The sequence below is a fragment of the Nyctereutes procyonoides genome, unplaced genomic scaffold (assembly GCF_905146905.1).
Source record: "Nyctereutes procyonoides isolate TBG_1078 unplaced genomic scaffold, NYPRO_anot_genome, whole genome shotgun sequence".
In the NCBI taxonomy this organism is placed as follows: Eukaryota; Metazoa; Chordata; class Mammalia; order Carnivora; family Canidae; genus Nyctereutes; species Nyctereutes procyonoides.
The window spans coordinates 41,564,394-41,588,565 of NW_026575052.1; the positions used below are offsets into that span (position 1 = coordinate 41,564,394).

The 24,172-nt window shown below is 37.4% G+C and overlaps 1 protein-coding gene across 2 annotated transcripts in view; it reads right to left on the bottom strand.

The window, feature by feature from the left end:
• Positions 1 to 24,172, bottom strand: part of MAP3K1 (mitogen-activated protein kinase kinase kinase 1) — a 79,214-nt gene that overhangs the window by 27,569 nt on the left and 27,473 nt on the right. For both annotated transcript variants that reach the window (XM_055332033.1, XM_055332032.1), the window contains exons 2-3: positions 6,817 to 6,967; positions 3,407 to 3,607 (exon numbers count right to left, since the gene is read on the bottom strand). In XM_055332033.1, coding sequence (XP_055188008.1) covers positions 3,407 to 3,607; positions 6,817 to 6,960 — 345 coding nt within the window. In that variant the 5' untranslated portion in view covers positions 6,961 to 6,967. The remainder of the gene's footprint in view (positions 1 to 3,406; positions 3,608 to 6,816; positions 6,968 to 24,172) is intronic.

Here is a 24,172-nt window from a genome sequence, read left to right on the forward strand (position 1 = left end):
TTCCTCCTGTGGTAGACTCTATAGAGAACTAATGGCAAGTGACTCTCCCCAGACTAAGGCATTTATTTTACTGAAGGCTGACAAAAACTCCTGTGGTAAAGGTGATATATACCACTCATTCCACTTCACTGATTCTCCTAGAACTTGGTTTTTCCATCAATGCCCAGTGGAAATTCTAGTTCTTTTTATGCCTAATTTAATTTTTAAAGATAATAAATGTTGGTGAGAACAAAGAATTAGAACCCTCATACAGTGCTGGTGGGAAAACAAAATGGTACAGCTGCTTTGGAAAACATGAACCAGCAGTTCCACTTCCAGGTATAAACCCAAGAGAAGTGAAAAGATATATACACAAACAGATTTGTACACAAATGTTCCCAACAGCATTATTCATAATAACCGTGAATACAAACAATTCAAAAGTCCAACTAAATGAATGGACAAACCAGATGTGCATATCCATACAAAAGAATGTTATTCTATAGCTAAAAATGGAGTACTTCCAAATATAATTAGAGAACTATGTTGATTGGAAATTTATTCTAAATGTTAAACAAACAAAAAGAACAAGAATGATATGGCATAGATAATTTTTGTTTTAAAATATATATGTATATGGCAAAAATCAATGCATACACTGATTAATAAACATATTTTGTGGGGGGAAAAACCCAGAAAACAGAACAAAAACAAATGGGGTACTGATACAAATTATACCACAGATGAACCTTCAAAACATGATCCTAGGTGAAAGAAGCCAGTAACAAAACACCACATACACTACATGATTCCATTTACTGTTTATGAAATAATCAGCGTGGGCAAATTATATATAGACTCCAGAAAGTAGAGTAATGGTTGCCTAGAGTTGGGGAGACTGCTAATTGGCCTGGAGTTTCTTATGGGGGTGATGAGAATGTTTTAAAGTTGACTGTAATGACTGGCTACAACTCTGAAAAGACCAAAACCAATCAATAGTATAATTTAAAGAGGTGAATTGTATAGTACAGGAATTATATCTCAATCCAAAAAAAATACTGATTTTTTTTTAATGGGCAGTTATTAAAAAGTAAAAGAAAAAACAAGTACACAAGCACATGCTATAGACCTAAGTATTCAGACTATGGATATGCTCACAGATATGTAAAATGATACATATATAAAAAGTATGTTTGCAATACTGTTTTTTAGTAATGAAGAGGAAAATGCATGATATCCATTAGTATGTAGAGTTCATTAAATAAACTATGATTTATCCAGATAATGAAATGCTAACTTGGTGTTTAAAAAAATGAGGGATAACTGACTAACATATATCCTAAAGTGAGGGAGGGAAGGGGAAATGCAATTCCGTATATACTTGTGGTAGACTTTTATATTTTGATGGCCCCTATAAACCACACCTCCCAGCATTTATACCTTTGTGTGGTCCCCCACCACACTAATTCTGTATTTGCAACTAGCATGTTACTACTTTTGGGCAATAAGGCATTAGGAAACAAAGTGGCTTCATAAAAGCTTCCAGACTGGATTTGCCCTCTTGATAGCCTTTTTTTTGGGGAGGTTGGGTGGGGGAGCTTAATAGAAATTTGTCTCATAGTTCCAGAGGCTAGAAGTCCAAAAACAGGTGTCAGCAGGGTTCTCTCTGAGGACAAAGAAAAAATCTGTTCCATACGCTCTCCTGGCTTGCAAAACATGGTGTTGCAACCCAGCTTCCATGCTATGAAGAAGAGATGCCAACAGCCTCCAACTGTTCTAGCATCCCAGCTGAAGTACCAGACACATGATAAGGAAGAATCTTGGATATTCCAGCTTCAGCAGGTATGATGGGGGAACAGACATAAGTCATTCCTGCAGAGTTCCACCTAATTTAGAGATTCATGAGCTAATAACAAGACTTTATAAGCTTTTAAAAAATAGCTCATTTAAAGATGTGTCAACATAAAGCAAATAAATACTGTTGGGTATCTTGGGCTTTATTTATTTATTTATTTAGTATCTTGGGCTTTAATGTAAAAAGATTTACTTAAAAATTACTTCTGGAAGGATTTTTTTTTTTTTTTTTTTTTTAGAGTTTATTTGAGAGACAGAGAGAAATAGCGAGAGAAAGCAGCAGACCCCTTGCTGAACAGGAAGCCTGAAGCATGGCTCAATCCTAAGACCCTGAGCAGCAGTTTAAATGACTGAGTCACCCAGGTGCTGCTACTTCTAGAAGGATTTTTTATGCGCTGATCTGAGGAAAACCAAATCTCCCCCTTGTGGTCATGATCATAATCATTCTATTATCCACTCATTTGCTCTTCAAGTTTATAAAGTAAATTGTAACTTGCATTTCTGCCACTAGAAGTCTCATTCTTCCACTCTTTCTCTCTCTCTCTCAGAAAGTCAGCACCTATCACTTTGCCAATCTCTTTGAAGTCTAATTTAATATAGACAACTGGATTCTCATCCATGCTTCTACAGTGAGCCAGCTGTGATAATGATGTTTTGGTTACAATACATGAAGAAAACGTGGCTTCACAAATATATGTAGCTGGAAAAGGTATTTTAAAAGACTCTTCCAATAATTATGAACACAGTTCTTTGATAACTCCCAAGAAACGGTTTCTTAAAGACTGTGATGCAGAATCTGAAACCACAACAACCAACTTTTCCTACTGTGCGATTATATATGAAAAATAATCACATTTGATAGCATCACTAATCTCATTATAAAATTCTTTTAAGTACTGGGAAACTGTCAAGTTTACAGTAGTAGATATGAATTTCCTGAAATTCTAATTTTTGTTTGAAATCTCACTAGTGAAGGGACCTGAGTGGCTCAGTGGTTGAGTATCTGCTTTCAACTCAGGGCGTGATCCCAGGGTTCTGGGATTGAGTCCTGCACTGGGCTCCCTGCGAGGAGCCTGCTTCTCCCTCTGCCGTGTGTGTCTGCCTCTCTCTCTGTCTTTCATGAATAAATAAATAAATAAATAAATAAATAAAATATTTAAAAAAATAAATCTCACTAGTGAAAAATAATTTGTTGTCTTTATTGAAGTTCCTTCCTTCACTTGTCTTAAGTATGCCACAAATACCCCAGCCCAGGAAGGCTACAATTTCTGTTGTTATAGCTTTAATTTAGATGAATGCATCAGCTTTACCCACCACTGAAAATATTAATGCAGTGAAAGAGGCAAGTAACATCTCAGTTTTCTTAGAAAATTTGTTTTGAAAAAATTAAAAAAAAAAAAAAGAAAATTTGTTTTGATCTAATGGATCCATTGGAAGGGTCTCAGGACCTGCATTCCTCCCCAAACCAAGGGTCTGGGGGCCACACCTGGAGAAATGCTGCTCTAACAGATTGCTGTCAAACTTTTCTGTAAAATTGTAGAAAGTTAACATACTTGTTGAAACGTTAACTTACAGGCACCGGGGAAACTCTTTTTCTCCGAACTCCCGGAGATTCTGACTTCACTGTGCGACCAGATGGGGAGCTGCCAGGAGAAGGACTGCGTCGGCCTTTAGCAGTGGGTGATGCAGTGCTTGGCTGGCCTTCTCCTTGAGACTCAGTAGCCAGGTTGTGAATTTCAGAACCATCTCCTTTAGTAGGGATTGGTTTTACCACCTAAATTAAACAAATTTACTAGTTTGGTTACTTAAAAATATAAGAAAAATAAGTAAATACAACAAAGAAATAAAGTCCTTTTCATTACACAATGCTATACAAATGTAACAGTATATCAATTTTCATTTAGTATTACTTCAAGCAATAAATGTTAAGACTATTTTTATCCACAGATTTCATTCATTTAGGCTTCATCACTAGTTAAGACGTTATACATAATTTTAGAATTTAGTATGATCTGTTATCATGTGCCCTAAATTACTTAACATTCAAAATCAACAATCATAGGTTAGTAAACAAATGTGAAAAATAAGTACTTTTACCTTCTACAGTTAATTTATTCAACTAGATTCAAGGAGACGTTTTCTTATTTATTTGTATTGACAAAATGCAGGATCTTGAAAACAATAATGGGCATAATTTAAGTGCCCAAATAGTCTGATTAATATATTTTGCCTTTTTTGGCAATGTTTTATGACAATAGTTTGGACATATATTTCAGAATGACTGAAAGAAGCTACACATTTGAAGAGCAGTCTGTCAAGCAGAAATGAAGGTTGCAAGATCTGTTGTTTCTCAACAGACCTAAACTAGCTGTGACTAAAACACTATAGCCTTAGCCAACCTTCCCTGCCTTTCTTCCACTACTCTCCTACTGTTCTACTTGCCAGCTGCTATGCCTACCAAACATGACTAACCTGATCTCTTCCTGGGCTTCCACTCCTACTCTCCCTCCTAATCCACATCTCTAGCCTGCAGCACACCAGCACACTCTAGCCTTCACCTGGTGAAAACTGCCATTTTGGTTAACTCCCTTTACAAATGCACACTTAACTCTATCAGCCTAACACATTTTTCTTCTTTCTAATCTGTTACTGCTCTCTGCCCACTCCACATGTTTTTTTGTTTTTTGCATTCAGTCACATACTGTTCTGTGGTATTTCATGCTTTTGTTTTTATTTAATAAGTTACATTTTCATAATTGGAGATATTTGTACATCACTTATGTTTCAAGGACCTGATTTAATATATATATAAACATAATAAAAACAAACAAAATCAGACTTTCCAAGTAGATTATAAACTTCTAAAGGGTAATATGAAATCTGTAAACTATGAGATGTAGGGTAGTATAACTGAACTTAAGGACTACGTGTTGTGTGTCTTATTCCACAAATCTCTTCCCTCTTTACCTCTGTCCTACATACAGGTAACATACTTGAGGATTTGACAAAAAGGTTTCAGTGAGAAAAAACAAAATTTGGTCTTAGATAAGTGAATGTCCTTAGTTTATATGTAATAAAGAACTGGCTTTTCAAAAAGTTGTGATTTCTGCTTTATGGTATTCTCAAAAGACTTAGACTTTCCACCACCACAGGGAGCTCCAGAAAGCAGCATGTTCAAACTTCATATGGCTTAAAGTTCTTTATATCAATTGGGCAGAAATTTACCTCTTCTATAAACTGTTTAAACAGAACTTTCTCTTTTCTTTTTTTTTTTTTTAAAGGTTAGTTTATTTATTCATGATAGAGAAAGAGAGAGAGGTAGAGACACAGGCAGAGGGAGAAGCAGGCTCCATGTCGGGAGCCCGATGTGGGACTCAATCCCGCGACTCCAGGATCACGCCCTGGGCCAAAGGCAGGCACTGAACCGCTGAGCCACCCAGGGATCCCTAGAACTTTCTCTTTTCTAAGATAAATTCTGTATTTCTTTCTTCATCTGAATCCTCTGATATGATTATTGAAACTGTAGGGGGTTCTCACCGTACTACTTCACATGAAAAACAAATGGAAGAAATGTGGAAGCTTAGCTGGAAAGGAAAAGACTCATGGGTAATGTGGTAGCTTAGCTTAAAAAGTTGGTATATAAAGGAACAGTTATATTCTATATTAGGTCCCTGGGTTAGCACCAGTGGGTAAAATGTGCAACACATAACGCAGTTCAAAGTGGCTACTGAGCATCTGAAACATGGTTAATGTGGCTGAGGAATTACATTTTTACTTAAATAGGCAAGTGGGGGGACACCTGAGTGGCTCAGTTGGCTAAGCATCCCACTCTTGATTTCAGCTCAGGCCATGACCTCAGGGTTGTAAGATCAAGCCCCATGTCAGGCTCTGCACTGAGCATGAAGCCTGTTTAAGATTCTCTCTCCTCCCTCTGCTTCTCCCACCCCCTCTTAAAAAAAATAAAGGCAAGTAGGATGAATATAGGCCTAAATGATCATATTGCTAAGGGAAATGTCAAATGAATAGTTTACTCAATAACTTTTATGGTTATTCCCACCATCCCTTTGCCCTCCCCCAAATGTAATAAATTTTAACTTGTCATCTTTGTTTATACAGAACAAACAAAAAGCAAATAAAAACCTGCTGATACAAGGCACCTAGATGGCTCTGGTTGAGCATCTGCCTTTGGCTCAGGTCATAATCCTGGGGTCCTGGGATCAAGTCCCACATCAAGCTCCCCAGAGGGAGCCTGATTCTCTCTCCACCTGTGTCTCTGCCTCTTTCTGTGTCTCTCATGAATGAATGAATGAATGAATGAATGAATGAATGAATAAATAAATCTTAAAAAAAAACCTGCTGATACAGACAGATAACTGGGTCACTTAACAATCAAGATCTACATCCTTTATAAGAAAGACAAAAAAAAAAAAAGAAAGACAAGCACATTTCATAGTATTTGTATGCTTTAGAAGAAAATAACTATGGCAAAGTATAGAGTATGGCTTTCCTAATCCCAGGATCTAGATTTTCTTTCCCCAAACCTTGGGTATCTTTTAAATTTACCTCAAACCCCATGAGTCTATTCAACCTGTTTGGTTTTCTGGATTGATTTCTGGAACTCAGATCTTTGGATCCTCCCTTAGAGACAGACTATCAAAATAAAATGAGAAAAAAAAAATGCTTTTCTTTTTCTAAGGTACAATATAAATCTCTACTAAAAGGATTTTAGATACTGACAGTAGAGGGCAGTGTTGCTTTAAGCATTACCTCCCCAACCCAGCCAGCTTAGTTTCTCGAACAGTTTAAGATGCTTAGTGAGCATAATTTTAGTTATATTTTGTTCCAAGTGGCTAGAATATCAAGCAAATCAAACAACTGCATTTAAAATCAAGAAAAAAAAAGCTTACAAGAGGATCTGTGGATACTTAATTTCCCATTTCTTCCTACTTTTTTCCTTACAGCAGGTAACCCATAGTGACTTACCACAGGGCCTCTCCTGTTTCTCCTTTCCAGCCACTCGTGCTTCCAGGCTGGCATACAGGTTGCCTTCAGTTTCTCCCTAATCATTCGTTCTTCTGGGCGATCGTCCATCTTGTGCAACCCCTTGAGAGTTTCTTTATTCTCCATCTCACGACTAAAATGCAGGGAGAAACAAGAATGAGGTTAATATATAAAGAATAATTTCCAAGAGCAAATAGTACTTTATACTTTCAATGGACATATAACTAAAAAGATAACTGCTAAAAACCCTCAAATGATTTAAGCCAAGAATAAAGTATTGCTGTGAATCATCCCCGTATTGTTGTTCAACACTGCATGATAATGTGAGTTTAAAAATGCCTTTAAAAAGAAAATATATTTAGAAGGTGCAGACAGACTTACTAATAATACTAATGCAGAACCTTTGTTCCCAGGTAGTTAACAAAACGGATCCCAAGACATTAAGCAGGGCATTTACGAACACATTCATGAGCACTGCATTGTTGCCAATTATACCACTTGCACATCCTAAAGTATTTAAGACAGTTATTTAGAAGAGTATTTTACTACTGTAGGATTTCCAATAATTTAAGGATTTCCAGGATTTCTAATAATTTATCCAAACAGTTATAATAATTTAAGTCAAGGGATCCCTGGGTGGCGCAGTGGTTTGGCGCCTGCCTTTGGCCCAGGGCGCGATCCTGGAGACCCGGGATCGAGTCCCGCGTCGGGCTCCCGGTGCATGGAGCCTGCTTCTCCATCTGCCTGTGTCTCTGCCTCTCTCTCCTAATCTCTCTGTGACTGTCATAAATAAAAAAAAAAAAAAAAAAAAAAAAAAAAAAAAATTTAAAAAAAATAATTTAAGTCAATACAGACTGAATCTGGATATGCTCATTTTCTGAAAAAGTTAAATATTTAATAAGCTAAGTATAACCTAATCCATCTTCTATGATTCCACAATATTTGTTCAAAGCCTAAATGATTAAATTTGTATTCTCACAACAATAATTCCACATCAAAGCATTGGGGATACTCTGTATATAAAAAGTAAAAACTGGTACAAACACTTGACCTTTACTCAATATAGTGTGGAGTTATGAAAATAAAATAATCTGTAAGCTAGTACTTTTGAGAATTAATGCCACAGAGCCTAAGTAGTAAAGTATCTGCTAATTTCAAATATACTTATATCCACATGTGGATATATTTGAAATTATATAACTATATAACTATAGTTATATATAGTTTTATATATATATATATAAAACAAATACAATATACATAAGCATGGATTTTAAAACCTGATTCATAAGGAAAGAGTTTTGCACTCTGGGAGAAGTAACAATTTAAAAAATACTACACTAGCTTCAATAACTATTTTGGACATTTTATAAAGCTACAAAAGAGTGATTTTTTTTTTCTTACACAGATAGGAAAAGGAAATACTCAAGGAAATACCAGAGACGATAACCTCAAGCTTACTAAAAAGTCAAATGCAAACTGCTCTAAGGAATTTTCCAGCTAATTACAACCACAGAGCAGCAGTATCTTCAGAGAACAAGCAAAAAACCTACTTAAAACTAAATATGCACTAGAAAGGAAATGGTTAATTAACTGCTTTTCCTGAAGCATCCATTCTGTGAGGGGAGTGGAAATCAAAAAGTTAAACACCTCTGTGCAGAGACTGGTCTAGATAGTTTGAGGAATGCAAAGAGCACAAAATATCTGAAACTTGCAAATGGGCATTAAGAGGATACAGTAGAATATTTCCACCACACAGGTATAAAAAAATTGTCCAAGAGAAAGAGGCTATATAAGAAAAAAAGTAAATAAAGAATGGAAGGAAGGAAGGAGATTCTTTTATTTACTTATAAGTGCCTGTCTGTTTTTCCTGCTCTGATTATAGTATAAAATATAAACTTTTGGGGTGTATAAGAGGGAGAGGGGGAGGGAGGAGAGGGAAATGAAGAGAGGGAGGGAAGGGAAAGGGAAAGAAAAGGAGAAGAAAAGAAGAGGAATGAGAAGGAGTGGGGGAGCAAAGAGAAGGAAAAGGGGAGGGCAAGTAGAGAAATGTTTTCCTCAAATTTCATCCTGTTCAGTTACTACTTACCCAAGGAAGCTCGGATTTACAGGCAACCCAATTTATGGCTGATTGCATAACCAAAAATTCACTTACAACTCTCTGGTTTGAAAAGCAAACACTTTTCCCTCCAGTAACAATGTTGTAAGGCGTGGCTATGTTCCCAGGCTAGTTCTCAAAAAATAAGTCACAGTGCAGAACTGCAGTGCATTTTTACCCCAGAAGCTCCAGCACTCCTGGACAAAAAGAACCTATCTTCCCTTTGGTCCTAAATGTCTCTCTTCCCCCAAATTTGTTTTATTTGAGTACATAAGTAAGACTCTCCCTGTCTAAACAAATGAATGATATGGCCTCCTTAAAGTCTGCATGATTTGCCTCTTTCCTTTCCACTTGTTTAAAAATACTGTAATTTAAACCCATTTCTTAATAAGTAATAGAGATGAGCATATTAGTAGCTCAATTTTTACATATATCTAAGATTATTTCTTTAGAACTAATGCCATGAAACTGAACTGCTGTGTCAAATTGAACACAAATTAAGATTTTTGGTAATACTGGCAAATTATTGTCAAGAAAATGCATCTTCTACTCACAACCCCCCAGGTCAAGTTGCCAACTTAGCCTGTCTGTACTAACAACAGACTCCTACCAGGGCTTCTTCACTTTGATCTTACTCCAGTCCAGGCTTTACAGAGCTGCCAGGGTCACTTCCTCTATTAAAATCCTCCAGTGGCACTCCCTGGGCTTAGACCAAAAGTCTGACAGTTTAACAGGTCCTACGTGGCCATGCACTATAAGGTCTTTACCTCAACTCAAGTCACCTAGACCTCCACCCTATCCCTGTTTATTTCACTACCTGAAATACTCCAACATCTCTCCTGCTCAAGGCTTTTTGCACAGACTGCTTCTTGTCTAAATTTCACCTCGTTACACCTCGTTCATTTCTACTCATTTTAACTATTGTTCTATACCTCGGAGGTCCCAATCTCAGTTAGGAATTTCTTCATAGCACTGTACTTTTCCTTTAAAGTGCTCATTGCAATTTGCAAACCTATTTCCCCACCATGAACTATAAACTCCTTGAAGGCAGGGACCATTGTTTTATTCATCATTATATATCCAACATCTAACAATGTCTGGCTTATGGTAGGTTTCAAAGCATATATTAAATGATCATTTGTGAACATCTTTGACAGCCCTAAGGACCTTCCTAACTTTAAAATTTAATGACTACACCCTGCATTTAATTAAGACTACATTTGCAATTTAGATATTAAGTAGAGGAATTTTTGTTGTTCCTAATATGCAAATACAAACCATAAATAATAATCATAGATCATTAATTCTGAAATGTATATTTTGTTGCATTTTAGTATCTGTGAAATCTGAATGCTTCTTGCAATCAAATATAATTTGTGGTAGGGGGATCCCTGGGTGGCGCAGCAGTTTGGCGCCTGCCTTTGGCCCAGGGCGTGATCCTGGAGACCCGGGATCGGATCCCACATCGGGCTCCCAGTGCATGGAGCCTGCTTCTCCCTCTGCCTGTGTCTCTGCCTCTCTCTCTCTCTTTCTCTCTCTCTCTCTCTCTGTGTGTGACTGTCATAAATAAAAATAAAATAAAATTAAAAAAAATTTATGGTAGGGTTTATATAAGGTAATGGTTCAATTTATAACCAATGAAATCTTAGATTCAATGAAATATACAGTAAATCCTATTCTACTTGCTAGGAAAAAAATCATGCGTGTGTGTATATAGCAGTCATGTCTATCCAATTAATACTACAGCTCTAACAGGAAACATCTTTTTTTAACATAAACTAATCTAAACAGATAGTTGCTAAATCACCAGGAGACTAGAAGGCCTCTAATTCACTTTGGTTAAACATGAGTGTTTTGGAGAGTTATTTTTGCATTAGTAGCTAAAACCAATACCTGTTATTTTAACTAAAGTAATAGCTTGTACATTTCTGACTCTTTTTTTTTATTTGACTCTTTGACAAAATATACATATTTTGAGAAATTACTTTGAAGACTTTAAAAATAAATGAAATTTTAGCCAGACAAATATAAGCAACTTAAATATTGTTACATATATTAAGCTTTATCTTCTTTTCCTGTTTATTTAGAAAACATGTTTCTTGCTTTTTTGGGGTTCTAAACATTTCTCAGAATGAACCCGAGATCAACGTAGAGGTTCAAAGAACCTTTCTCTTCTGAGGTTATTAGGCTTCTTGTTCTGGTCCCTTTCTCTAGATCTACAGAATTTATCTGCTAACAGATGAGATAGTTCAATGGCCACTTCTTAAAGAAGCCACTCGGTCCTCTCTCTGCTAATGCCCTGTGGTAGCAGCTATTACTGACTGGACTGTCACTCTTCCAGCTCACCTCTCCCTGAACTTCTAGGAGGTGATTTTTTTTCCTAGTTCTGCTTCTAACTCTCTGATTGACCTCACTGACCTCATATACTAGACCCTCTTCCCAGAGCCCCTTCAATACTAACCACTGGGGATCCCTGGGTGGCTCAGAGGTTTGGCGCCCGCCTTTGGCCCAGGGCACGATCCTGGAGTCCCAGGATTGAGTCCCGCATCGGGCTCCCGGCATGGAGCCTGCTTCTCCCTCTGCCTGTGTCTCTGCCTCTCTCTCTCTTTCTCTATCATAAATAAATAAATAAAATCTTTTTTTTTATTTTTTTTTAATTTTTATTTATTTATGATAGTCACAGAGAGAGAGAGAGAGAGAGAGAGAGGCAGAGACACAGGCAGAGGGAGAAGCAGGCTCCATGCACCGGGAGCCTGACGTGGGATTCGATCCCGGGTCTCCAGGATCGCGCCTTGGGCCAAAGGCAGGTGCCAAACCGCTGCGCCACCCAGGGATCCCAATAAATAAAATCTTAAAAAAAAAAAAAAAAAAAACTAACCACTATTTCTCAAAGCACTAAAATACTCTCTTCTTTAAGCACCCCAAGGCATTTCATAGCTGCTATTGCAGATGATTTTTCTTCCCTGACAGAATTACCCTATCATCTTACATGCCTTCAGTGAAGAATTTCCTACCATTTTATAGCAGTTGCCACTCTCTCCCCCGCTTAGTTCACAATAATTATAATACAGCAGAAAGCTGAATATTAGTTTATATATCTGCCTCTTCCCTCATCCCAACAGGAGCTTCTCTGGGACAGGTTACAACATTTTACTCATTTTTCTATCATCAGTGGCAAATGTCCTCAACAAAAGGCATGTGAACCGAAGCCAGGGGCCCTAACCAGCGAAAGCCACCTCCTCTTCCAAGGGTGGTGGTGCCTGATGTTTGGGGGGCACGATGCTTTATACATTTGAACCCATCCTGCAGTCCACAGTTGGCCAGTGCAAGAACGAACCCTGGTCCAAAGACCCTCTATACTGGATGGTACATTTTAACCAGATCTGCCCACTATGGGTGTTTGCAAGATACACAGATAGTGTCACTGCAGGAAGAATGGCATCAAAATAGAGAAAAATAGCAAAGCAATAAGTAGGAACAGTGAGAAATAAGGGAGAAGAAAAAGAAATTCGAAGGAAGATATGGTTAGCGATGGAGAGAAGGGAAAAAGCAATGCAAATAAACATAGAGTTGTACCCAAGTACCCTGATATGCTGTTACACAATTAGAACTACTTTTAAACTTCCCTGGGTGGTGAATAACCAAGTTCTCCAGAGGCCCAATGTATGCGCTGAATGGAGGAAAGGAAACTTCATGGGTCCTTTTTACATAGCGCTGAAATAAACCCTAATAGGTCTCTCTTCCCTGCATCTCCAAAGAGCCTGACTACAGCACTAATACAACACACTTGCTATGGCACACAGAAGATATTCTAAAAACACTCAAAAATAGAATCCTACCAAGTTAATTATAATTTTTAAAAGGTATTTCTTAAATGGTTCATCTTTAGCATGAAAATGTCTATTAGTCAACTACTAGTGATATGGAGAAATAACTGCCAGACTTATGTCATAATAGGAAAAATTAATGTTACATGCCAGGCATGGTATTAAGTGCTTTACATGTACTTCACCCTCCAAATAAGCCTATGAGGTTATTAGCATCTGGGGCTTGGAGAGGCTGATTTACATGCCTGGGGTCACACAGTCTATGTGGAGCAGGGGCAGTATTCAAATCCTGGTCAGTCTGACTTTGACTGCTATGGCAGGTCACTGTCAACTCTGATTTTGTTTTTACAATGACTCAATAGGAGGTTATCTGTGCTGTTTATCTACTTGATGAGAATTCAAAGAGCCATTTTTACAATGGTGATTATTTTAAGAATTAAAGCAGCACATTAATTGTCTTCATTAATAGAACACTTCCCTGTAGTAAGAATATATAATGATCATATGAAACCTTTCTAGAGATTAATGAAGTTAAACTTTAGTGTATATAGATTTCCAGAACAGTTCACATTATAGGCAACTTATATAGAAAGAAAGTCAATTCTTCAGTGTCCAAGGAATCTCAAGGAACCCTGAAAAATACAGTGAATTGTTTAGGATAGGCACAATTCAGACCCACCCAACTGAGGTCCACTTGGGAAGTTCTCATGAGAGGAGGAATTCATATACTAAAATCCACAAGCTTTGTGACCAAGGGGAGAGGAGAAGAAGAGAGGAACTATCTTCCAAAACAAAACTACTCTGTTGTGGGACCCTTAAAGTTTGAGTTTCCAGGTAAAAGTCAAGAGAAGGAAATGATTTAGGTAAGAATGGGGAGAGTATATGGTAAAGCTAAAAGCTAACAACATAGCTAACAAAAATAAGCATAAAGTTAACAACAGACGCTAACCAAGGACAGGGCACTGTGCTAACAGCACCACATGGGTCACCTCAGTCAATTCTCATGACGGGATTTTTACTATCCTGTTGGCAGATAGGAAAAACAACCAAAAACCCCCAAGGAGTTTAAGTTATATGTCCAAGGTGATAAAGTCTGTATGTGAAAAACACAGGATTTAAACCCAGATAGCAATGATTCCAGAGTCTCTCATATCCTACAGGTCAAAAAGAAAATGAGTATTTACAAGTGTTTAAAATTTGTTGATCAAGATCTGAAGCCAAACTATCCGTAATAGCTCTATTTTCCCATAAGATAATTCTCAAGAGACACAGGCTACTACTGATGGTTTCCCTATTCTAAGCAGGAAGAATTAAATAAAATCAATGGTTGGTCCAACCCTTCCATTTTATAATACAATAATTGCAACATACCTAATTTTACATAAGAAGTAATGGTATATGAAATGGCTCATGTATGTATGATAATTAGTCCCCAAAAGATTTTATTCCAACTTATGCCAGTAATATTTGACCCTGAGAACTCACAGTGGCACAGCTATTTATTTACAATGAGAAACACGCAATCGCTTTTCTTTTTCCCCATAAGGAGTAGCCATTTTCTTTGGCACAACAAAGGACTACTGGTTTCTTAATATGGATATGGCCATGGTATAATCAGTTTTATAATATGTGGAATTTCCATCTGAAGTCTTTATGGGGGGGGCAGCTATTTCTAGTATTACACAAATCTTTCTAATTAGTCCTTCGAGAGATACAGGCACAGAATCTCACCCTCAAAATCTCATGTTCTAATTAACAACATCAAAAATTAAATAATATGGAAGCCAAATAACAAAGACAATAATATAACTTATTGTCAGCAATGATTGTAAGTAGTGTAATACCACCTCAGTGTTTTGATTCCTATTTATAAATTATTCCAGGGGCATCTGGGTCGCTCAGCAGTTGAGCGTCTACCTTTGGCTCAGGTTGTGATCCTGGGGTCCCAGGATCAAGTCCCACATCAGAGCCTGCTTCTCCCTCTGCCTAGGTTTCTGCTGCCTCTCTCTATATCTCTCACAAACAAATAAGTAAAATCTTTAAAAAAATTATTCCAAATTATCTGTACATATTAAAAATTAGTGTATCTGATATCATGGATTAGTTTCTATTAAAATGTCACCTAATCCAGGTTTTAAGATTAAAGATATTCAGCAAAAATTACAGGATTTTTGAAAAGTTGAATATAGTATAGAAACGTGAAGAGTATATATGAAATTAATCAGAATTAAACCAACATAATATATTAATGGGTAATCATACTGTAACTATTTGCTAACTAGCTGACTTAAGCCAACCTAGACAAGGAAAGTGCAAGTGCTTTGAGGGCAGGGCCTTTCCCCTGGCATGTTCTGCAGCTACCAAGAGAGCATCCACGGACTCCAAACAATTGCTGATTCAGTCAGAAGTAATTGGCTATCACTTCTAATAAACAAGTATCTGGGAAATAACACTGTGCAGCAGTTGTATCAGCAGACACACATAACACATTTAACCCATAACTTCTACCATAGTGTCTCTTAGACATAAAACAATTTCAAAGAGAACAAGAAGAATATTCAAAAGGTTTTGACTTCTAAATTAGTAATCTGTAAAATATTAGCTTACTAGTCATTGTGCAAATATAGTAACAGGGAGTTTACCAAAAAAGCAGAGAGTTATTAGACAATATCAAAGCATTTTTTTAAAAATATTTATTTTAGAGAGGGGAAGCAGAAGGAGAGGAGAGAGCAGACTCTATCTTGAGCAAAGAGCCCCACTCAGGGTTCGATCTCGTGACCTGACGTGACATCACGACCTGAGCCAAAACCAAGAGTTGGACCTTAACCAAGTGCAAAACCCAGCCACCCCACCATCAAAGTATTCATAAAGGTAGCAACTCCACATGGAATTTTTTTTGGCAGTCAATTACCTATGACCTAGGCTATAGAGTAAACTACATGCCTCATAGGCTCCTTCTAGAGAATTCAAGTGAATTAAAAAGAAAAACATATTTTGGGACACCTGGCTGGCTTAGTCAGTGGAACATGGGACTCCTGATCTTGGGGTTTAAGCTCAAGCCCCATGAGGTGCCTGGGCAGCTCAGTGGTTGAGCATCTTCCTTTGGCTCAGGGTGTGATCCCAGGGTCCTGGGATTGAGTCCCACATCAGGTTCCCTGCATGGAGCCTGCTTCTCCCTCTGCCTGTGTCTCTGCCTCTGTATGTCTCTCATGAATAAATTTTTAAAATCTTAAAAAAATATTTTGAATAAAGTCTAAGGGATTGGTAAGGAAACCAATTATACTGGTAATTATAACTGTTATAAATTCAGACACAATTAAAAATATTTTTAAATGAGGGATGCCTGGGTGGCTCAGCAGTTGGGTACCCGCCTTTGGCTCAGGGCATGATGCCAGCATCTGGAATCAAGTCCCACATCAGGCTCCCTGCAAGGGATACATTTCCAAACAAAAAAATGTATTTTTATATTTATTTTTTAAGAGTTTATTTATTTATTCATGAGAGACACCGAGAGAGAGAGAGGCAGAGACACAGGCAGAGGGAGAAGCAGGCTCCATGCAGGGAGCCTGATGGTGGGGCTCAATCCCAGGACCCTGAGATCACACCTTGATCCCAAGGCAAACAGCTCAATCACTGAGTCACCCAGGTGCCCCTGGAGGATGCATTATTAAGTGAAGAAAGAAAAAAATTCTAGGTTTTCTTTTATAAACCGCATTTTTAATTCGACTTGAAACTGTTTTATGATTAAAAGGCACCTCTTGATCACAAATATTCGTAGAAATATTCAAATATGAATTTGATAAAACTGCTTTGCAGGAAAAGTAAATCTTGTGTAACTAATACACAAGCCTTCTGGATGGACTTCAGTAGCTTCCAAAATTACTGACATACTGAAGGTAAAACACCAATGTTAGACATTCAGGTAGACATGCTTATTCATGAATAAATATCATCAAACTAAAGGAGCTGTGTTTCCTATGCCTAAGAACAAGATAAACTAAGAAAAAGATACAATGGAAAATATCTTTCAAAATCACCTCTTCAACACTTGCCTAGTCCCAGGAAGAATATAAAACAGCAATGCAAAAACTTGGTTAAGAGGTTTCCTTGGTACATCCCTATCTCTCAGAAATGCAGCTGGCAGATTCCATTAAAAACTACCAATTTCAAGTTAATTTACCACAAAGAGATCAGTCTAATATGCATTACTGATGACATCATGTGGTAATGGAGTTGTGATATTCTATCCAAATCTGGGGGAAAAAATTACTCTTCCTTCTAAATGTACTAACAGATGAATCTGAAAATCAATTTATATCAAATGAAAATAATTATATTTTATCAAGCTAGATAATATATAAGATAATAATCACAAGTAATGACTGGTCAAGAAAATGTCTACAAAAGACGTTAAAATCTGTCAAGAGGCAATACGAATTTAAAGAAAACTAAAGGAAATAAGACAAGTCAAGTCAGTAATCAAGTTAGCAAAGAAATAAAAATCCTACAATATTAGCGATTTGAAATTATAAAATACATTTGTAAACACTCAAAGAAAAAAAGCAGAGATAGTGAGGGCAGACATCTTTTCAAGGTAACACCCCTCATGTACGGGCATAAAAAAACAAATTAGACTAAAGTGAAACTGAAATATGCTTTCAGTTCTATAATGACTCAAGTTAGTGAAATTCACTGACTTGTCACATAAATTATGAACTAAAATGAAATGGTAATATTTATTCTTTTTAAAGATTTTACTTATTTATTCATGAGAGACACAGAAAGAGAGGCAGAGGGAGAAGCAGGTAAGCCTGATGCGACACTCAATCCCAAGACCCCGGGACCATGCCCGGAGGCAAAGGCATATGCGCAACCACTGAGCCACCCAGGTGTCCTGAAATGGTAATATTTATGGTAGACATGTGAAAATTACAAAATTGGTCAGAATTGGAGAGAAATGAGTTTTGTGATTTTCTAAGATTCATCGATTCACAAAATACATGAAAATCTTATTGATAGAAAAACAATGAATGCTATTCTGCGAACAATGACAGACAAAACAAATGGACTGAAAAGCTAACTAGCTGCCAGTGGAATGTTTATTACTTAAATATTTTTCAAAAATACTTTTTTTACTCATCAAAGTAATGACCTTTGTAACAATATTTCTAAATAATACTACCCTTCTACTTATCTTTCTGGGGGAAAGATTCACGCTATTATTTTCTTCACAACCACAAACTGGAAGATCTACCAGGCTTAATGTAAACTAGTTTCTGAGAGCCAATGTTTACAGAGGGAGTTTAAAACCAATATGGTCCCATTTTTCATTCATTTCCAACAAAAACCCATGAAAGCTTCAAAAACGTTTAATCCCATAGGCTTGTATTCTTTTGGTATTCACTGCTAAAAATTCCACTGTTTATTCCTTCGTTTGTGTGTCCTTGATATTTGACGAAGAACCTTTAGAAACCTTTGAAAAAAAAATGGGACGTATGAGCATCCTTTTCCTTAATTGTTGAACACAGACCAGTAAGCAAGGAAAAGGATGCTAATATTTTATAGTATTTGGCTAAATGTGTATTTCCTTTTAAGAATTCCCCTTTTGTGCTACATAACAAATCTAGGGTAGAGAATGTCTAAATGAAATGATGTGTAAGTATAGTGAGCTTTTACAATACATTAGAGAAGTACACTGGAACTCCCTACACCACTACTGTGGGACAGTTTCTAGCAAAGCACTGTGTTCTGTCCTCCATCTAGTATATAGTTCATGGTACAAAGCAGGTAAAGGGGCAAGGGTTTGTTGGAAGGGATGGCTGTTCCGTCACCATTTTGCTTCTTATCAAAAAGTCCCAAATCAATGTTATTTGGAAGCTCTGGTGTATGTTTTTCTTTGGAATCTTTTCCATTGGGTGTGTAACTACATTTTTACAGAGTCCATTATTTTTCAAAAACCATGGCAGCTCAGTTTGAGTATTCTCTTAAGAGATCAAATGAATAAGGCTAATAATTGGGAAATTGGTCTATTACTGTACATATTCCCTTCTTGTAAGAAAAGTTGGTTTACAGTTAAAATATAACATTTTGAGTGAATACCATCTATGTTAATAAAAACCCTTGAGCTGTTTTTAATGTTCCCAGATTAATGGAGAAGAGGATATAGCACTGGATTAGAGCACAAAGCCCTCTTACAGCCTTTGCTAGGAGAATGATTTCTTTCAAATGCCGCAGAACAGCTGATACTATTTCTATAGTACTTCCTTCTAGCTGGTGGAAAGGCATGTTAACTGGGATGCTCAGAATGAGGAAGAATGACTTCCTGACAAATGCTGCTTTTCTTCTTTATTTTTTTAATGCTAGAAAACCACTCTGTTCAATGAATGTTGGCACATCTACTACATGTAAGCTCTGTGCTAGGCAAGAGATATACAAATACAAAACAGGATAAAGAAACGAAAGATAAAAAAAGACAGGCCCTCTATCCCTCCAGGTGCTCAGTCTAGCACAACAGAGAAAATATTATGCCATCTCTGTTATAATAGAAGTATTTCAATATATTATAAATAATTGCAAGGATGGATCTCCCTCCTTTATTTTATCTAGGGGAGTCCTGGAAAGATCCGAGGAAACTACCTAAGTAATTTTCAAGGGAAGAACAGGTTTGGCAGGCATGGAGCTGAAAAAGGCTGAAAATTTTAAAAGACAAAAGATATAACTTTGGTGAAAATAAAGTTCTATAAAATACTAAACAGTTTATGATCCTGCTGTTAGGAAACAGGAGATAAAATGAAGTTAAACAGGTTTATTTAAAAACCTATGTGCACTTAATTTTCCAAGAGAGGAAAAAAGGTACACAGCATTCCTCACACTTATTTGGCACAGAAGTCCCTCTTAGCAGAACAACTTTGATAGAGTAGTGGTTTGGAGGATATACTGTGAGGAATCTGTACTGAATCATCTTTATAGTCCCTTCTGGCTCAAGTTAGTATGTCTAAGAAAAATCTAGAGAAGAAACTAACACTAGCTGTCTTACTGTCTTAATACAAGACTTCTCAAGCTATCACAAAATTCAGCATGTCTTTAGTGCAACAAATGCTCTAAAAATTCAAAATATGAGGGGAAAAGATTATTTGACAGCCAGCTTCAGAGATGGATAAAATCACCCAATATGAACCCATCCTAAGAGAAGTGGGTGTCAGACGTTCAAACTTGGCCTCGTCTAATTGTTAGCAGAGGCCAGAGTTTGTCACTAAAATTTGCCCGTCTACTTACTCTTTGTGATGGACTTAGGTCTTGGGTGAAGATGAGACATCAGCCAAAGGAAAACAAGCAAACAAACAAAAAAACCCACAAGTCATTTTCTCTAATGTCCATATGCCTAGACTACAGTCCCAGAATATGAAATAAAAAAGGGACTTGGGGCCCAAGTCCACTTCACTGCAAACTCCCAGAGCTCTGGCACAGTGGGAGCACTCTTGTTCCTGGCAGTAACTGGTGGGAAGGCAGTCAGACCAGTGTAGCAGGAGGAGGTAAAGGCAATGGACAAGGAGGCAGTGCTGTTCAGAGACAGCTACAGGGCAACAGACCAAATGCATTCACGAGCCATGTCAGACCCACACTGGGGAGTTTAAAAAGTATTGCAAGGGGTGGCTGGGTGGGATATCTTAGGAGTACTTGGGAACAATAGCCACTCAAACCAGTAAAATCTGGGTTGCACACACAACAAAACCAAAAAGGTGTCTTATTCACCAGAGATGACATAATTTGAAGGATATGTTTCTAGGATGGGAGATACAGAAGTCATGCCACATACATAAGAAGTATGGCACAGTGATAAGGGCAGTGAACTCTGGAGTTAGACTGCCTGGGTTCAGATCCAAGGTCTGATGCTATTAGCTGTGGCTTTGGCCCAAGTTGTTTAACTTCTCATATCTCAACTTCCTCACTGTAAAATGGGGATAGTAATACCTATTATAGAGAGGACTAGTAGGATTAAATAAGTTAACATATATGCAGAGTGCCTAAAAGGAATTTAACCTCCCTAATTTCCTATTAATTTCTGCTGCAAAATGGAGATAGGTAATATTTATGATGCACTTTCCTATGTGTCTTTCACTGTTTTAAGCCCTTTGCGTATAGTTCTCATCTCACAGTTTTAAAGTGAATGAACATGAATAAAACACTTAAAAAGTCCCAATTACATGGTAAGCACCCAATAAATGTAACTACTAAATATATTACTATTATTATTTATGATGATATTTATTAAAGCTACTCTTTAGGGAGCACCTCCTCTGTACTAGGTATTATGCTAGATGTTGTTCATATAGTGGTTCTAATTCTCACAGTGGTTACAAGGTGAAGCACACCAACTTCACGGTGGGGACAAAGAAACTCTTGCAGAAAGATCAATTAACTTGGATTAAGAATTCATAGTCAGGGATCCCTGGGTGGCTCAGCGGTTTAGTGCCTGCCTTCAGCCCAGGGCGTAATCCTGGAGTCCCAGGATGGAGTCCCACATTGGGCTCACCTGCTTCTCCCTCTGCCTGTCTCTGCCTCTCTCTCTGTCTCTCATGAATAAATAAAATCTTAAAAAAAAAAAAAGAATTCATAGTGGGAATTCTGAGATTTATTTTATTTTATAATATTTTATTTATTTATTCATGAGACACACACACACACACACACACAGAGAGAGAGAGAGAGAGAGAGAGAGAGAGAGAGAGAGGCAGACACAGGCAGAGGGAGAAGCAGGCTCCATGCAGGGAGCCCGACGCGGGACTCGATCCCAGGTCTCCAGGATCAGGCCCTGGGCCGAAGGCAGGCGCTAAACTGCTGAGCCACCCAGGCTGCCCAAATTCTGAGTTTTAAAACTGGGTTTCTTTGGCCTCAAAGTCCCATCCTTCCCCTTATACACTATGCTGGTTCTTTTTCTTTTCTTTTTTTTTTCTTTCTTTTCTTTTTGTCTTTCTTTTTCTTTTTTTTTTTTTAATAATACGTTAGTTGAAAAACAGATGAAACCAGCAAAATAAATTTTTTTTCTAGTTTTAGGAGATAATTGCTATACAAATCTACCAGGTAGACTGCTATCTGTGAGGTGCCGGGATGGAGGCAGGGGGACAAGGAGGCCTCCAACTGTTTAGTATTTATTCTTGTAAAGTACATACATTCACACGCCAAACTGCAGCAAGTATGATAAAATATTAACATTTATTAAATACAGGCAAGTTTTATGGCTGTTCATCATATTATTTCCTAATGTTTTCCCTCTGTATTTTTCTGTACATGTTCAGTACCATGTGCTTTTTAAAAGATTTTGGCCATACTACTTCTCTCCACATTGTGGGAGGCTTCAAGAACCAAAGAAAAATAGGACTGGGGAGTTTGGAAACTCACAGTCAAGTCCTAACTGTACCATTACCCAGTGACAAGACTGTCTGTAATTCATAACCTTTCTGGAATTCCAGAATTTACCAGACCAGATCAGACTACAAGGCAATACATTAAGGTCATCCAGTGTGAACATTATGACTTATTTATTAATATGCCACTATATATGTGCTCTAGTTCTGCAAGGGAAAGATAATATCAAAAAACAGAAAGCTCAACATGACTCATAAACTCCCCTATTTGTTAAATCTAGAGAGTACCTCCTAATAGTTTATTTGCGTAAAATATTCTTTGCCACTCCTATCAACTAGTGGCTCCTAGTATATTAAAATGTGAGAATCCTTTCTTAACATCATTAGCACCATTAGCAAAGTACATATGTAGATCCACAAACCCTGTGAAAACTTAGGCTAGGAAATACTAAACTTTCAGCCTCCATACACTCAATGGTCACTATCATAAAATAATTTAAACCTAATTATGAAAAGGGGGGAGTATTGTTTTTAAAAGATTCTCTCAAAGCTCTCTTAGAAATATCAAACAACTGTCAGGAGGAACACTCAAGAAAGAAGAGACCACAAAACATGGATTTTTAGGTTGTTTTACATTAAAAACTCTAGTTTTTTTTTTAAAACAAATTAACCATAAATTTCTCTTTCTTAAAAGACACAACCACTTTTGCATATTTAAGTTCCATAAGTAAAAAAGATGTGAAGTAGTAGCCAGAAATGAGAAACGAAGCATGAATGCTTTCTGGCCAAGTCTCGAGCAGCACTGGAGACAAGGGCTCAATCTGAATTATAACTCCCATGGTTCCAGAACTCTCTGCAGCCACACAGCCTGGTTTTTGTGTTTTTTTTTTCATCATGTGATGTCATCATTTCAGAAATGCTCCTTGATCTATGTCACAAAAGTGATAGTTTGCTTTTTTAAAATGAAGAAAATCTAGGATACGTTAATATATTTTTTTAAAAATCTCTCTTCTGGATAATTCTTTTTTTTAAAGATTTTATTTATTTATTTTATTTATTCATGACAGACTCAGGGAGAGAGAGAGAGAGGCAGAGACACAGGCAGAGGGAGAAGCAGGCTCCATGCAGGAAGCCTGATGTGGGACTCGATCCCAGGTCTCTAGGATCACACCCCCGGCCAAAGGTGGCGCTAAACCACTGAGCCACTGGGGCTGCCCGATACATTAATGTTTAATGTGTCATTTGGAGTGCTGAAAACCCAATTACTGCTAAAATAGTTTTATTTTGTATTATTAAAAATTATGTTTTCTGAGGGGCACCTGGGTGGCTCAGTCAGTTGAGCATCTGACTCTTGATATCAGCTCAGGTCATGATCTCAGGGTCATGGGTTAGAGCACTGTGTGCTCGGCAAGGAGTCTGCTTGAGATTCTCTCTCCTTCTCTCCCTCTACCCCTCCCCTACCTGCTTGTGAGCGTGCTCTCTCTCTCTCTGTCTCTCTCAAATTAAAAAAAAAAAAAATTTACGGGGACGCCTGGGTGGCCCAGTGGTTGAGCGCCTGCCTTCGGCTCAGGGCGTGATCCTAGAGTACCAGGATTGAGTCCCACATCAGGCTCCCTGCATGGAGCCTGCTTCTCTCTCAGCCTATGTCTGTGTGTGTGTGTGTGTGTGTGTGTGTGTGTGTGTTTCTTATGAATAAGTAAATAAAATCTTTAAAAAAACTGTTTTCGGAGAATGCCTATCACTCACTTGGCCAATTATTACTCTTTATTTATATAAGAGTAGATATCACTACAATTAACTTTTTCTTTTTAAAAGATCTACTATCTTAGATGCCAATTTATTTTTTAAACTGAAAACATGATAACTAACCTGTGGTTTATTACATCTGGTATTTACAACATAAGCTTGACATTTCTGGATTAGATGACAAAAACATTTTATATGGAATAAATTCTAATACCCTGCACTGTATTTTTGTTTTTCAGTTCAGGATTTTGACCCAAAATATCATTCTTCAGTGGGCTGTATAATCACTCTACAACAGCAAG